The sequence below is a fragment of the Oryctolagus cuniculus genome, chromosome 17, assembly GCF_051225735.1.
Source record: "Oryctolagus cuniculus isolate XC-2025 breed Fujian yellow rabbit chromosome 17, ASM5122573v1, whole genome shotgun sequence".
In the NCBI taxonomy this organism is placed as follows: Eukaryota; Metazoa; Chordata; class Mammalia; order Lagomorpha; family Leporidae; genus Oryctolagus; species Oryctolagus cuniculus.
Window position 1 is genome coordinate 33,575,144 of NC_142883.1, and position 14,055 is coordinate 33,589,198.

Here is a 14,055-nt window from a genome sequence, read left to right on the forward strand (position 1 = left end):
CTCACTCCCTTCTTTCTCTCCCAGGAACCCAAAGTGGTGTGTGTGCATGTGTGCATGTATGGACATGTGCATGTGCGTGTGTGTGTGTGTGTGTGTGTAGGAGAAGAGGCTGCAGAAGGGCCTGAGGCATCCTGCCTTGATTTTAGTGAGGGGAAGTGGAAGCGGCACAAAGGACAAGGCAGGGGGTTTGGTCGCCAACACACAGAAAATAAAGCATGCCCTGGGGCCAGCTCTGTGGCGTAGAGGGTAAATCTGCCACTTTCAGCGCCGGCATTCCATATGGATGCTGGTTCGGGTCCTGGCTTTTCCACTTCCGATCCAGCTCTCTGCTATGGCCTGGGAAAGCAGTGGAAGATAGCCTGAGTCCTTGGGCCCCTGACTCCTGGCTTCGGATAGGCACAGCTCTGGCCATTGCGGCCAGTTGGGGAGTGAACCAGTGGATGGAGGACCTCCCACCCCCGCCTCTCCTTCTCTCTCTGTGTAACTCTGACCTTCAAATAAATAAATAAATAAATATTTTTAGGCCGGCGCCGCGGCTCACTAGGCTAATCCTCCGCCTAGCGGCGCCGGCACACCGGGTTCTAGTCCCGGTCGGGGCGCCGGATTCTGTCCCGGTTGCCCCTCTTCCAGGCCAGCCCTCTGCTGTGGCCCGGGAGTGCAGTGGAGGATGGCCCAGGTGCTTGGGCCCTGCACCCCATGGGAGACCAGGAAAAGCACCTGGCTCCCGGCTCTGCCATCGGATCAGCGCAGTGCGCCGGCCGCATCGCGCTGGCCGCGGCGGCCATTGGAGGGTGAACCAACGGCAAAGGAAGACCTTTCTCTCTGTCTCTCTCTCTCTCACTGTCCACTCTGCCTGTCAAAAAAAAAAAAAAATATTTTTAAAAAGTTAGGCCAGCGCCATGGCTCAATAGGCTAATCCTCCGCCTTGCGGCGCCGGCACACCGGGTCCTACTCCCGGTTGGGGCGCCAGATTCTGTCTCGGTTGCCCCTCTTCCAGGCCAGCTCTCTGCTATGGCCCGGTAGTGCAGTGGAAGATGGCCCAAGTCCTTGGGCCCTGCACCCGCATGGGAGACCAGGAGAAGCACCTGACTCCTGGCTTCGGATCAGCGCAATGCGCTGGCCGCAGCGCGCTGGCCATGGCGGCCATTGGAGGGTGAACCAACGGCAAAAGGAAGACCTTTCTCTCTGTCTCTCTCTGTCTCTCTCTCTCACTGTCCACTCTGCCTGTCAAAAATTAAAAAAAAAAAAAGCATGCCCTGTCTGTAGGAATTTGCAAGCAGTAAGGTTATGAACGAAACAGCAGCCTGCTAGCAATGGCTACACATCACGGTGAAGAATGTCAACAATTACCGTGATTACCACCAAGCACCACGACCACACGCATGAAGCTAATGCATTCCGACTGCTCATCTCCTCCCAACCCCACCTCCCATGAGGACGGCAAAGGGAAGCACTGCCAGCTGTGTGGGTATGGTGGCTGCCTCGGCCCACGTGAGCTGTGGCTGAGTCCTGCGAGTGGCGCCAGATGTTGTGGCACTCCCTGCCCTGCAGAGCCACACTCTCTTGCCTTGAAACCATCAATTCCATGTCCACAGCAACGGCACAGGGACAGCAAAGCAGCAGGACCGAACTTGACTTGCTTCTCTGCAGCCATCTGGAGCTTGAATTTGTGTTTAGGATTTACCAAACTGAAAGAATGCAGACTGAGAAGTGTAACACGAGGGTCTTTGTGAAAGCTCACAGAGGGTGGGTTTCTGGCCCAGCAGTGCAGACGCTGGGTTAAGATGCCTGCACTCCATATCGAAGTACTTGGCTTTGATTCCTGCCTGACTCCAGCTTCCTGCTAAAATGTGAACTCTGGGAGGCAGCGGTGATGGCCCAAGGAATTGAGTTCCTGCCACCCATGTGGGAGACCTGGATGGAGCTTCTGGGGATATCAGGCTTCAAGGGCAGCTGAGGAGCTGAGGTCCACTGCCCCCATCTCACAGCCAGGAAACTGGGGGAGAGGGGCATGGGGCATGGGGATTGCCCCTGACCCATCCAGGGTGTCAGCCAACAGGAACCCAGGGCACTTCCAGCCCCAACACAGCAACTTGCCACCCAGGCCCCTTGTCACAGGAGGGCCTCTGCTGAAGATGAGATAGTGAGGGGTTGCCAAAGCAGAGTGGCTGTCCCAAGAGCAACCGTCAGACCAGGTGGCCCGGCTGCAGGAGGAGGGGTTGTGCAGAGCACTCTGGAAGGATCGAGGAGACCTGGAACAGCCCTGCTGGGGTCCTCACTGAGGAATGGATGGATATGTGTACCCGCAGAAGTGTCAGGGGAGGCCGGCTGTGGGCACAGCAGGAATGACTGGGCGGCTGTGCCTCAGACACTAGCACATGCTCTCCAGGCGGGCCGGGCCTCAGAGGCAAAGAGCAGGCAGTGCCCAACCCAAGGAGAGACGGCAGCAGGAGGAAAGGCAAGGAAGGGTCAGAGAGCATGGGCCCTGGGGCAGACTGATGGGGCTATTGTACACTTAAGATGTGGAAATGGAGGTCACCCAGCTGGTGACAGAGCCGGGTTCAACTCCTGAGCAGTGTGCAGCCACTGCACTGGTTGGCTCTAAAGAAGCTGCCCCGAACCCAGCCCCAGAGGAACTCGGGATTTACACCTGCACTCAGAGCAGACCCAACTGACACGCACGGAACAAGCGCCTAGAGAAGCAGGAAGCCCATAGCGAGGGCCGGCATCTGGCGATTAAGACTCCTGTGCCTGTATCAGAGTGCCGGGTCTAAGTCCTGGCTTCTGATTCCAGCTTCCTGCTAATGCACACTTTGGAAAGCCATGGAAGATGGTTCAAGTACTTGAGTCCATGTCACCCACGTGGGAGACCTGGATTGAATCTGGACTCCTGGCTTAGGCCTGGCCCAGAGCAGCCCAGTGCTGACTGTTGTGGGCATTTAGGGAGTGAAACAGAGATGGGAGATTCTCTCTCTCTGTCATCCTAATAAATAAATTTTTAAAGATTAAAAAAAAAGAAAAGTGAGTCTGCAGCAAGACCTCAGCTTTTATGGAGTTCTGCCACCAGCTGCTCCCTCAGCTGGGTGTTTTACTGTGACATCTCACTGACTCCTCTGATGCCCTCATCCTCTCCCTGGAACCTTGGAGGGAGCTGGCAGGAACAGGGGAGAAGGCGAGGGATGAATCACTGATCATACATCATTCATTCACTCAACAAACACGAGTGCCTACTAGGTTCCTGGATTTGTGCTGAGAATGGGGGGATACAAAAGAAAGACCTTGGACTGCCTGATGAGGAAAGAGAAGAGCCTTTCCAAACATCTGGCCCCATTCCCATTTTTAGGGATTTAGAAACTGAGGCCTGGAGAGGGGCCATGACTTGCTGAAGGTCATGCGCCTTATTAGCGGCAGTGTCAAGCCTCCTCTAAGCCCTTCTCCCCCATTCCCCGAGGCACACTGCTCCTTGGTCACCCAGCAAATTCACTGAGCAACACCTGTGTCCCAGGCGCTGCTATGGGCCCTGGGAAAAATCCAGCAGTGGCCTCCATGGAAGAGGATGGGATGGAGTGAGTGGAGGAAGGGGAGATGTCCCCAGGCTGGCAAGGGCATTTCCCATTTACAACTCCCAGAAACCAGAGGGAGGTCCCAGGGCCCCACCTACTGGGCTGGACTTCCAGGGCTGCCTTCCCCCGCCCTGGGAGGGGCTATAAAAGTTCCTTCCCAGGGCTCCCATAGAAGGAGGAGGAGGAGGGGGCTGTGCAGGCTGGGGGTGTTGCTTGCTTACCCAGCTGTGCCTGGGGCCCTCAATTGCAGAGATGCAGCTGCTACAGGCCCTGGCAGGGGTCCTAGCCACACTCATCCTCGCCCAGGCCTGGGAGGGCACTGCCCCAGGTAATAGCCCCCTGGACAGCCAAGGAGGAGGGTCAGTGTGAGGGGAGGGCACTGGGGAGGGAAGCGCTGGGTCTGGGAGGGTCTGTGGCTCTCCTGGACTCTGAGTCCCCATCCCCTTGGACAGCCTCTCCCAGGGCGGTGGAGACCTCAGTGCTTCAGGGCTGCATAGCGGAGGCCAAGGTGCTGGTGGATGCTGCCTACAATCGGACCCAGAAGAGGTGGGCCTCGAACCCAGCCCCAGGGGTCTGACAGCGCGGAAGTCTGGCGAGGAGGGGGATGGGCTCCAGCCAAGGTCATCTCACCCCACACCCTTGCAGGGGACAGTGGATGGACTCCCTGGTTGGTGGAGAGGCAGCCTGCCCTCCCTCCCCTGGGTTTGCACTGTCCTGACTGTCCAGCCCCAGCTGAGGCTCTGCTCCCTTCCTCCTGCCCTTATTCCTCCTCTTCTGGGCAGCATCAAGCAGCGGCTTCGCAGTGGCTCGGCCAGTCCCATGGACCTCCTGTCCTATTTCAAGCAGCCGGTGGCGGCCACCAGGACAGCTGTGAGGGCCGCTGACTATCTGCACGTGGCCTTGGGGCTACTGAAAAAGAAGTTATGGCCCTGGGACTCCAGCCCCTTCAATGTCACTGGTACTGGCCTGGGAGTGGAAGGAAGCCAGGTGGGGGTGGCAAACTGTACAGTCTTGGGGTGTTGGGAGGACAGAGGGGACAGGGATGGAAGACACTGAGCAGGCCAGCTTGGGAAGGATCCAGGACCCTGTCTTTCCCCCCAACACACACAAGATGTGCTAACGGAACACCAGCTGCACCTGCTGTCCCAGGCCAGTGGCTGTGCAGTCCAGGAGCAGGCGGAGAAGTGCAGCAACAAGTACCGCACCATCACCGGCCGATGCAACAACAAGTGGGTACCCCAGGGACCCCACCCTCCATGCTGAGCCCCGTCCAGGCTCTGACCTCCCTGCTAACCCTGAGCTGTCCACTGCTGCAGGAAGAGACCCTGGCTGGGGGCCTCCAACCAGGCCCTGGCACGCTGGCTGCCGGCCGAGTATGAGGACGGGCTGTCGCTCCCCTTCGGCTGGACCCCCCGCAAGAGGCGCAACGGCTTCCTCCTCCCTCTTGTGAGACCGGGTTGAGGGTCTGGGGGAGGCTCGACCTTCTATAAACATGGGGAGCCCAGAGTTGGTCTGCCAGAGCACCAACCCAGCTGGCTGGCTTTGGGCAAATAATGAGTTAGTTCCGAGTCGCAATTTGCTTATCTGTCAAATGGCAATTCAACCTGCCTCACGGAGCTAGTCTGACTATCAGTACTTGGCATAAACTGCTGTATAGGGTGTGATCTATTAATGCCATTGCAGTATTAACTGTAATTCTAGTCTCAAGAGAACTAGTGTCAAAAAAAAGGCACTTCAGTGTGGCTGTATCTATATATGTATCCACTCATCAATACTGAGGATATTCCTATTAATGTATCATACAAGAATCTATCACTCACTCACCTGTCAACAGCTGCTTATTTTCTCCCACTACTCCTCTCGCTTCTCTATCCAGGTCTCTGTGTGCTCAGTTATTATCCACCAGCTTGTAACCAGCCACGACTCTGTTCTGGTTAGCTATCCGTCTACGCAGCCAACTGTCAGTGTGATCTATTCAGCTCTCTGGAAGAGCTGTGGGGCCTGAGCCAGCCGGCCGGACCCCTCTCCTTCCCTCTCCTTCTGGATCCTTCAAGGAATGGTGGCCACAGCAGGAGGGGGCCCCATCTTCGGGAGAGAGAGCTGCTCCCTCCAGCAGGGGGAGTCACTGCCCCGAGACTGGGGTTGGCTCAGGAGCCCAGGCTAACCTTGTTTCCCCACCAGGTGCGGGCTGTCTCCAACCAGATCGTGCAGTTCCCCAGCAACAGGCTGGCCTCGGACCCCGGCCGGGCCCTCATGTTCATGCAGTGGGGCCAGTTCATTGACCACGACCTGGACTTCTCCCCGGAGTCTCCAGCCAGAGTGGCCTTTACTGCGGGTGTGGACTGTGAGAAAACCTGTGCGCAGCTGCCCCCTTGCTTCCCCATCAAGGTACCCTCAGCCACTCCCCCCACACACCCCCTCCATCCCTCACCACCACCACCACCACCACCACCACCCCACCCCCACCCCCACCCCCACCCCCACCCTCTGTTCTGGCACAGCCTCCGCCCCAGGCAGAGAGCACAGGCAGGGACCGGGGAGACTGAAGTGCCACGCTCCAGGTGCTGGGGCACAGACAGGGACACAAGAAGTGCCGGCTGGCCAGAGCCTCCTGTTCCGCACACCTGTCAGGGGCAGGAGAGGGGCTCAGCTCGGGCTTCGCAGAGGCGGCAGCAAACCAGACAGCCCTTGGCCCGGGGTCTGACTCTGGTCCTTAGAGCCGCTTAGCTCTTGCCTTTCTCCTTCCTGGGCTGGTCCCAGGGCCCTGCAGCTCTCGCCAACCTCTGGTGTCGGGCTGGGAACAGGATACTGTTCTTCACGCAGAAAGGCAGGGAGAGTGTGGGGCCCCCGGGAAGACCCGGGGTGGGAGGGAAACACGCACACACTCACTCACCTTGAGAAGGTGGGGCCAATTCAGGAGGGAGGCTCTGAGAACGCCCCAGCCTGGCCCTTCTCCACGGCACCCGTACCCTGTCGCAGCCTCAAGCCCTGGCTCTGGGCCACCTCCTCTGGGGATCCTTCCCAGCTCTTCCTATTACACCTTGAACGTTTCTCTTTTATATCAAGCATAGCAAATGCCATCCCACATTAGGGTTACTAAGCTCATGTGTGTGTGTTTTCACTGAACCGCTAGGTTCCTGCAACCTGCACTGGGGTTCGCACCTTCACAGTCTCCAAAGCACCCAGTAAGAAGGAGGCTTAGGAAGTATCTCCTGAACTGAGGTGCTCAGGCCCAAGTGTCAGGAGTAGCCGGTTCAAATCCCACCTCTCTCGCTAACTGGCTGTCACTGCCCTTCCTGGGGCTCAGCTTCCCCACCTGTAACAGGAGGGTCTGGGTTGCTTCAAGAGCTTCAGCCGTTTCTAACACAAAGGGCTCAGGACACTCAGACCGAAGGGGTCTGACGGCGTGGAAGTCTGGGTGAGCCAAGGAGGGCTTCCCGGCACTGGGGAGCTGTGGAAGGTTTGGGGAGCTGGGGGATGAGCGAGAGGCGCCACCCGCTCCTGAGGGGCCCCCGGGCGTCCCTGACTCCTCTCCCACCTCAGATCCCGCCCAACGACCCTCGCATCAGGAACCAGCGCGACTGCATCCCCTTCTTCCGCTCGGCGCCCGCCTGCCCCCGGAACAAGAACAAAGTCCGCAACCAGCTGAACGCGCTCACCTCCTTCGTGGACGCCAGCATGGTGTACGGCAGCGAGGTCTCCCTGTCCCTGCGGCTCCGCAACCGGACCAACTACTTCGGGCTGCTGGCCGTCAACCAGCGCTTCCGCGACAACGGCCGGGCCCTGCTGCCCTTCGACACCCTGCACGACGACCCCTGCCTCCTCACCAACCGCTCGGCGCGCATCCCCTGCTTCCTGGCAGGTCAGAGGCCGGCGCGGCTGGCGTCCTCCCGGGAAACTGCCGGTCCAGGGCTCTGGGGAGAGCACAGGGTTCGCGCCCTCGGGCCAGGCCCACCTCAGCCACCGCGGGCTCTGTGGGCCGGAAGGAGCCCCTTTGCGCATGCTCTGTGTGTGTGGGGCCAGAGATCCCCAGAGTCTCTGGTCGGTGACAAGGACCCTGCCCGTGGATGGTGCGCCAGCCCTCCCCCGCAGCTCCCCCAGTGGGAAGCTCCCTTATTTCGTTGCGTGTCCGCACACTGCTCTTCCTCACACTTGCACAACTTTCCCACAGCAGTGGCCCCTTTGCGTGAAAGCAGCTGTTAGAAAAGGGTGGTTCTGGGGGCCGGCACTGTGGCGCAGTGGGTTAAACCTCCGCCTGCGGCGTCGGCGTCCCTTATGGGCACCAGGTTCCTGTTGGGCTGCTCCTCTTCTGATCCATCTCCCTGCTAATGACCTGGGAGAGTAGTGGAAGACGGTCCAAGTGCTTGGGCCCGTAGCACCCACGTGGGAGACCCGGAAGAAAGGGGGGGGGGGGTGTTACCAGCCTCACGTCACTGCCGAGAAACTGAGACCTTGGCCGGGCACGGAGTTTCATGGGCCGAGCCCGCGTGGTGTCTCGGCAGCCAGGGTGGCTCCCAGGCTTCTGTGCACCCTGCTCCACCGACTCCCTTTCAGAGGTAAGCGGTGTGTGCCTGCGTGGGAGGTAGCCCGAGTCTGAGTAAGACCTTGCGCCAAAGGCATTTGTTAAAAGCCAGTGCCTGACTGATTTTCTCTCTAGGAGAAGGCCTGGGTACAGGGCAGGCCTCTCCCCAGCTCACCCTCCCTTTCCTCTTTCCCTGAGACAGCACATGACAGCAAGTTCCTGGACCAGCCCAGGCACAGTCCGTGGCAGAGAACATGCAGTTCCTGGGCCGGTGGGCTCGCAGGGTTCCCGAGTCACCCAGATCTCTCTGCCCGAGCCGGGCTGGGCTGTGGATGTGATCCTCCTGTACTGAGGGGAGCAGCTGCCCCGCCCCAGCCTGTGCTGTTGGGGAGGGGCGGGGCCGGTGGGAGCCTCACAGCCCAGCTGAGGTCAGGAGCTCTGCCCACCCCTTCTCTCCCTATGGGAAGGGCTATGCCAACTGTGAACTTGGGGCTTTCAAGGTGACTCCCGGTCAACGGAAACCCCCAAACTGGCGGCCATGCACACCCTCTTTATGCGTGAACACAACCGACTGGCCACCGAGCTGAGACACCTGAATCCCCGGTGGACTGGAGACAAGCTGTACCAGGAGGCGCGCAAGATCGTAGGGGCCATGGTCCAGGTAGGGAGCAGCTCTGGGTCCTAGCGTGCTCCAGAAGGCAGCCTGAGAGAGCAGCCCCCACCTCCACCTGACCTCTGTGCTGGACTCTGCCACTCACCACGTCACCCTGCCCCGTGGGCTTCTGCATCTCCACCCACCCACGGGGGGTTAACGCCGCCTTAGCTGATGGGATAATAAAGACATTCTGTGTCCGAGCAGCCCTTTGACAAGCACAAGGTGTGTGTAAAAGCAAGGGTGTGAGCTGGGACCGCTGGGGCATCTTCTCCTCCAGATCATCACCTACCGAGACTTCCTACCTCTCGTTCTGGGCAAGGCCCGGGCCAGGAGGACCCTGGGGTCCTACAGAGGGTATTGCGCCAATGTGGACCCGCGCGTGGCCAATGTCTTCACCCTGGCCTTCCGCTTCGGCCACACCATGCTCCAGCCATTCATGTTCCGCTTGGACAGCAGATACCAGGCCTCAGCACCGAACTCCCACGTGCCGCTTAGCTCTGCCTTCTTTGCTAGTTGGCGAATCGTGTACGAAGGTGATGTTTTCCAGGGGCAAAGGGGTGAGGGTGGGGTGCACATTCTGCCCCAGGCAGGTCCAGCTCACTGCCAAGAGGCCAGGCACTGCTAATATCACCCCAGGGTTGTGGGAAAAGGCAGGGCCACCCGGTGGGGGAGGAGAGGACTTCTAAGGGTAGAACTGAAGTCAGACTGGCAAGCTGTGGACCTGAAAGGTGCTCATCTGCCACTTGTTCTTTAAGAAGCGGGGTGACCTGACCCCCAGCACCTCCATATCCACCAGGCTCTGGGCCCTAGCAAGCACTATCGGGTATAAGCGATGGCTTTGTCTGGTCCTGAGCTGGCTTGGCATCATTTGAGGCTGGACTGATCTGTGCCACTCACATCCCTCCCACCAGGTGGCATCGATCCCATCCTGCGAGGCCTTATGGCCACCCCTGCCAAACTGAACCGTCAGGACGCCATAATGGTGGATGAGCTCCGGGACCGGCTGTTCCGGCAAGTGAGGAGGATCGGGCTGGACCTGGCGGCTCTCAACATGCAACGCAGCCGGGACCACGGCCTCCCAGGTGAGAGACGGTTCAGAGGAGAGCCTCGGTGCCTCTTTTCTGACTGGAACTATGTACACGGATGCGTAGTGATGAAGAGTGCAAGGCCAAGGCCGGTGCAGCACAGCACACCTGGGGACGCCTCTTTGCTTCCTGGCTGAGTCTTTTCCATCTACTGTAGGGTCTCCGACTTCAGGTTTACCACAGGATCAGGACTTGGGGAACAAGAGCTGAAATGAGGAGACAAGGACTTTCCAAGTAGAGAAAAGCAGTAGATTTAAAAGTTAGGGAGAAAACTCTGCCCTCCCCACCCACTGGCTACTTCCAAGGAAGAGGGCTAAAAGTTCATGGCTACAGCAGCTGGCCCACTGCTCTAGGTAGAGAAAGACAAGAAGCCTTAGAGGCAGGGAGCAGGTGGAATAAAACTAAGGCAACACTGGCTGTTTGGTGAGGCACAAAATACTTATTGCAGGAAAGAAGTAGACCCTTTTATGTATGTTAATTTATTCAGTCTTCCCAGTGACCTTGGGAAGCAGCTATTATTACAGCTGTTTCATAGATGAGGAAATAAACTCACAGACAGCTAGTAAAATCCCAGGGTCACGTAAATAGAAAGCAGTAAAATCGGAATGTATTTTAAAATGTCTCCTTTCTTCCATTTAACTCGCTTCCACAGCATTGGGGGAAGGCTTTCGCCACTGCCTGGCTTCTCTCTCCTCCTCCCTGTCCCCAACCTCCCTGCCCAGATAGAAACTGGGCCACATAGAAAGGAGGGAGGGCTTCCTGTTGCCTATTCCATTCTAAGCACCTGGCAGTATCAGTTTCTTTCTGTATACTAGGGTGCTCCTGAAAGCTAAGACACTTTGGGCGCCCCCTGCTGGAAGCTAAGATTACTAGCCACTCAAGTTGTCATTCAGTTGATTATCTGTCCCTGAAGGATTATCTTGACAATAACTCTTGCAGTCTCCTCTAATCCCTTCCCAAGTCCAGTACCAAATTTGGAACTGAACTCCACTTAATAGTAAACTTGGGGCCGGTGCTGCTGCTCACTAGGCTAATCCTTGCCTGTGGCACCAGCACCCCGGGTTCTAGTCCCGGTCTGGGTGCCGAATTCTGTCCTGGTTGCTCCTCTTCCAGTCCAGCTCTCTGCTGTGGCCCGGGAGTGCAGTGGAGGATGGCCTAAGTCCTTGGGCCCTGCACCCGCATGGGAGACCAGGAGAAGCACCTGGTTCCTGGCTTCAGATCAGCGCTGTGCACTGACCGCAGCGCGTCGGCCGCAGTGGCCATTGGGGGGTGAATCAACGGAAAAAGGAAGACCTTTCTGTCTCTCTCTCTCACTGTCCACTCTGCCTGTCAAAAAAAAAAAAAAAAAATAGTAAACTTGGAAAAGTCATGGTTGCTCAAATTCAGATATTCCAGATATAATTAACATATCAAAGAGTACCTCACAAAGGTGTTGCGAGAGTCCTGAGAACACTCAGGCAAGTGCTTAGTGGTAGGACATGGTATGGTTCTCCTGTGTTCAGCTGGGGGACAGTCTGGACTGTTGCCTAGTCTGGATGTCTCATACAACGGAATCATATTCTGAGTAGGTGACCATGACCTTCACTTGTTGATTTGTTCATTTGCTCATTCATTCACTCTATAAATCTGACTCTTTTCCAGAGTTCTTCCAAAAAAAAATCATAGAAAAGGTACATTATCTTTTAGCTCCATTTTTCCATGAAACTTTTTGCTATATCTCCCTATGTTCTGGGTACCATTTTATTTGTGCCCAGTGAATGAACATAAGCTCACTAACATTAAACATCAGATATGTGGTTATGAGTTTTGGGCTACAGTCTGAGACACACACGGCATGGTTGTCCACTCATATTTTATTTTATTTTTTATTTATTTATTTTGACAGCAGAGTGGACAGTGAGAGAAAGAGACAGAGAGAATGGTCTTCCTTTGCCGTTGGTTCACCCTCCAATGGCCGCCGCGGCCAGCGCACCGCGCTGATCCAATGGCAGGAGCCAAGTACTTATCCTGGTCTCCCATGGGGTGCAGGGCCCAAGGACTTGGGCCATCCTCCACTGCACTCCCTGGCCACAGCAGAGAGCTGGCCTGGAAGAGGGGCAACCGGGACAGAATCTGGTGCCCCGACCGGGACTAGAACCTGGTGTGCCGGCGCCACAAGGCAGAGGATTAGCCAAGTGAGCCGCAGCGCCGGCCACTCATATTTTAAATTAAAGAGAGAGCAATCTGATATTGCAAAAATTTTTAAAAAGGAATCCTCTTGTTCCATCCAATATGCACTGGCCACAGAGCATTCTCTCTGAGGACTTGTGAAAAGCAGCAGAAGCTAGTTGGGGGGGTCAGCAAGACTAAAGCTACTTCACCCCCTCCCCAACAGGCTACAATGCTTGGAGGCGCTTCTGCGGGCTCTCCCAGCCTCAGAATTTGGCACAGCTTAGCCGGGTGCTGAAAAACCGGGATTTGGCAAGGAAGTTCCTGAACCTGTATGGGACACCTGCCAACATTGACATCTGGATCGGGGCTGTGGCAGAGCCTCTCCTGCCGGGGGCCCGAGTGGGGCCCCTGCTGGCCTGTCTATTTGAGAACCAGTTCCGAAGAGCCCGAGATGGAGACAGGTAAGTCAGCAACCCCCCCTGCAAGACCCAGGGATAGGGCAGAAAAATGCTACCGTGACACAACTAAGGCAGGGCGCAAAGCTCTTTTTTAGCCTCTTTTCCTTCCAGGTTCACAGGATCTGAGACCAGGAAGGTCTTCCCTGGAAAGCTGGGTCCAAGGGAGAGAGACACTGTCCCAGTGTCTCTCAGGCTGACGCTGCCTGAGCTGGAGTCACCTGACACCCAGGAGGGAGACTTGTCAGTCTCCCCAGGCCAGACTAGGAGGTCCAAAACCCATGAGCAGAAAGGGTCCACCTGCTTTCCCTCCAATACTGCTGGCTTAAGACCTGACCCAGATTTGGTGCTGGCATTTGCCTGGGTTCAGATCCAGCCCTGGGCACTTAAATAACTATGTACTTAATACTGGGCAATTGGACCTGTTTCTTCATTTCTAAGATGGTAACACCAACCTTGCAGGAATTTTGTGAGAACTGAAATAATGTATGTAAAATACCTAGGACACAACAGGTGCTCGTATGAGGTGACTCCTCCCATACCTTCACCCACACCTCTTGATTATCTGGCAGGTTCTGGTGGCAGAAGCAAGGTGTTTTCACCGAGAGACAACGCAGGGCCCTGAGAAAGATTTCCTTGTCTCGAATCATATGCGACAATACGGGTATCACCACTGTTTCACGGGACATCTTCAAGGCCAACACTTACCCCCATGGCTTTGTGAGTTGTAGCTGTATTCCCAGGCTGAACCTGTCCGCCTGGCGAGGCACATGAGGCTTCTGCAGGTAAGAGGAGGCCTCCCCCAGCAGCCCGAGGCTGGGTGGGACCCTCACACCCTTCCCTAGACAGCACGGCCGAGTCCTCCTAACATCTCCAAGCGGACAACAGAACTTGTCACGGGGACAGGGTGCTCATTCCTAGTGCTTCCCAGTATACTCGCTCCCAGGCTGACGGTTCATCTCAGGGCCTAGGGCTTGCGGATAACTAGGAAGTGTCCAGCTCCCCTCAGCTTGGTCACTAGTACCCTAAAATGGCTGCATTTCCAGATGTCCTGCAAGTTCCCGCTTATCCAGTTCTGCTGTTCCTCAAGAGTCTATCCCAACTCTCACACCCTGGAAGACGGGAAGGGGATGAGCAGGAGGCTGCTCTCTCCCCCGTGAGAACTGTATCCTGCTGATGCTTTTGCAGGTGACAGCTCCAGAGCTGGCTGCCCTGGCTGTGTGATGGCTGGGGCTCCCACAGGAACGAACACACCTGCTTGGAGCCTCTTGGGCATCAGGTTATGAATCAACACCACATGCAAGGACTTGGGAGCCAAGCCATGAGCCTTGAGGCCCAGCAAGAGTCAGCTGAGGCCTTCCAGCACTTTCCTCTGTCTTCCAAACTTCCTCCTCCCACCCCCATGCCTGGGAGACCACATGGTCCCACAGTCCTGAGCCTGCAGCCTGGGCAGCAAGTTCTGCCTCTACCAATAAAGGACAGCTAAGCATAAGGGCTGCCGTTTCTATGCCTGGCCAGGGAGGGCGCGGCCACAGCCCTCTGCTCGCCCCAGATGTTGAAGAGGGTTGCTGCCAAGATGCAGGCTGGTGCTCTCCTGGAGGCCTCTTCTGGGGCTGAATGGAGA

General features: G+C 56.9%; 1 protein-coding gene across 1 annotated transcript; it reads left to right on the top strand.

The window, feature by feature from the left end:
* Positions 1–3,728: 3,728 nt before the first annotated feature.
* On the top strand, positions 3,729–13,923 carry EPX (eosinophil peroxidase). Its single transcript, XM_008271246.4, has 13 exons — positions 3,729–3,891; positions 4,016–4,109; positions 4,346–4,521; positions 4,675–4,792; positions 4,880–5,009; positions 5,745–5,951; positions 7,107–7,425; positions 8,586–8,746; positions 9,018–9,273; positions 9,652–9,822; positions 12,200–12,437; positions 13,004–13,216; positions 13,620–13,923. The coding sequence occupies exons 1-12, from the start codon at positions 3,816–3,818 to the stop codon at positions 13,203–13,205; spliced, it is 2,148 nt and encodes a 715-aa protein (XP_008269468.4). The 5' UTR covers positions 3,729–3,815; the 3' UTR covers positions 13,206–13,216; positions 13,620–13,923.
* Positions 13,924–14,055: the final 132 nt, after the last annotated feature.

Coding starts and splice junctions, on each gene's coding strand:
- EPX (XM_008271246.4), top strand. CDS start 3,816: ATGCAGCTGCTACAGGCCCTGGCAGGGGTCCTAGCCACACTCATCCTC. Junction 4,793..4,879: donor ACCGGCCGATGCAACAACAA/GTGGGTACCCCA, acceptor CCACTGCTGCAG/GAAGAGACCCTGGCTGGGGG. Junction 5,952..7,106: donor CCCCTTGCTTCCCCATCAAG/GTACCCTCAGCC, acceptor CTCCCACCTCAG/ATCCCGCCCAACGACCCTCG.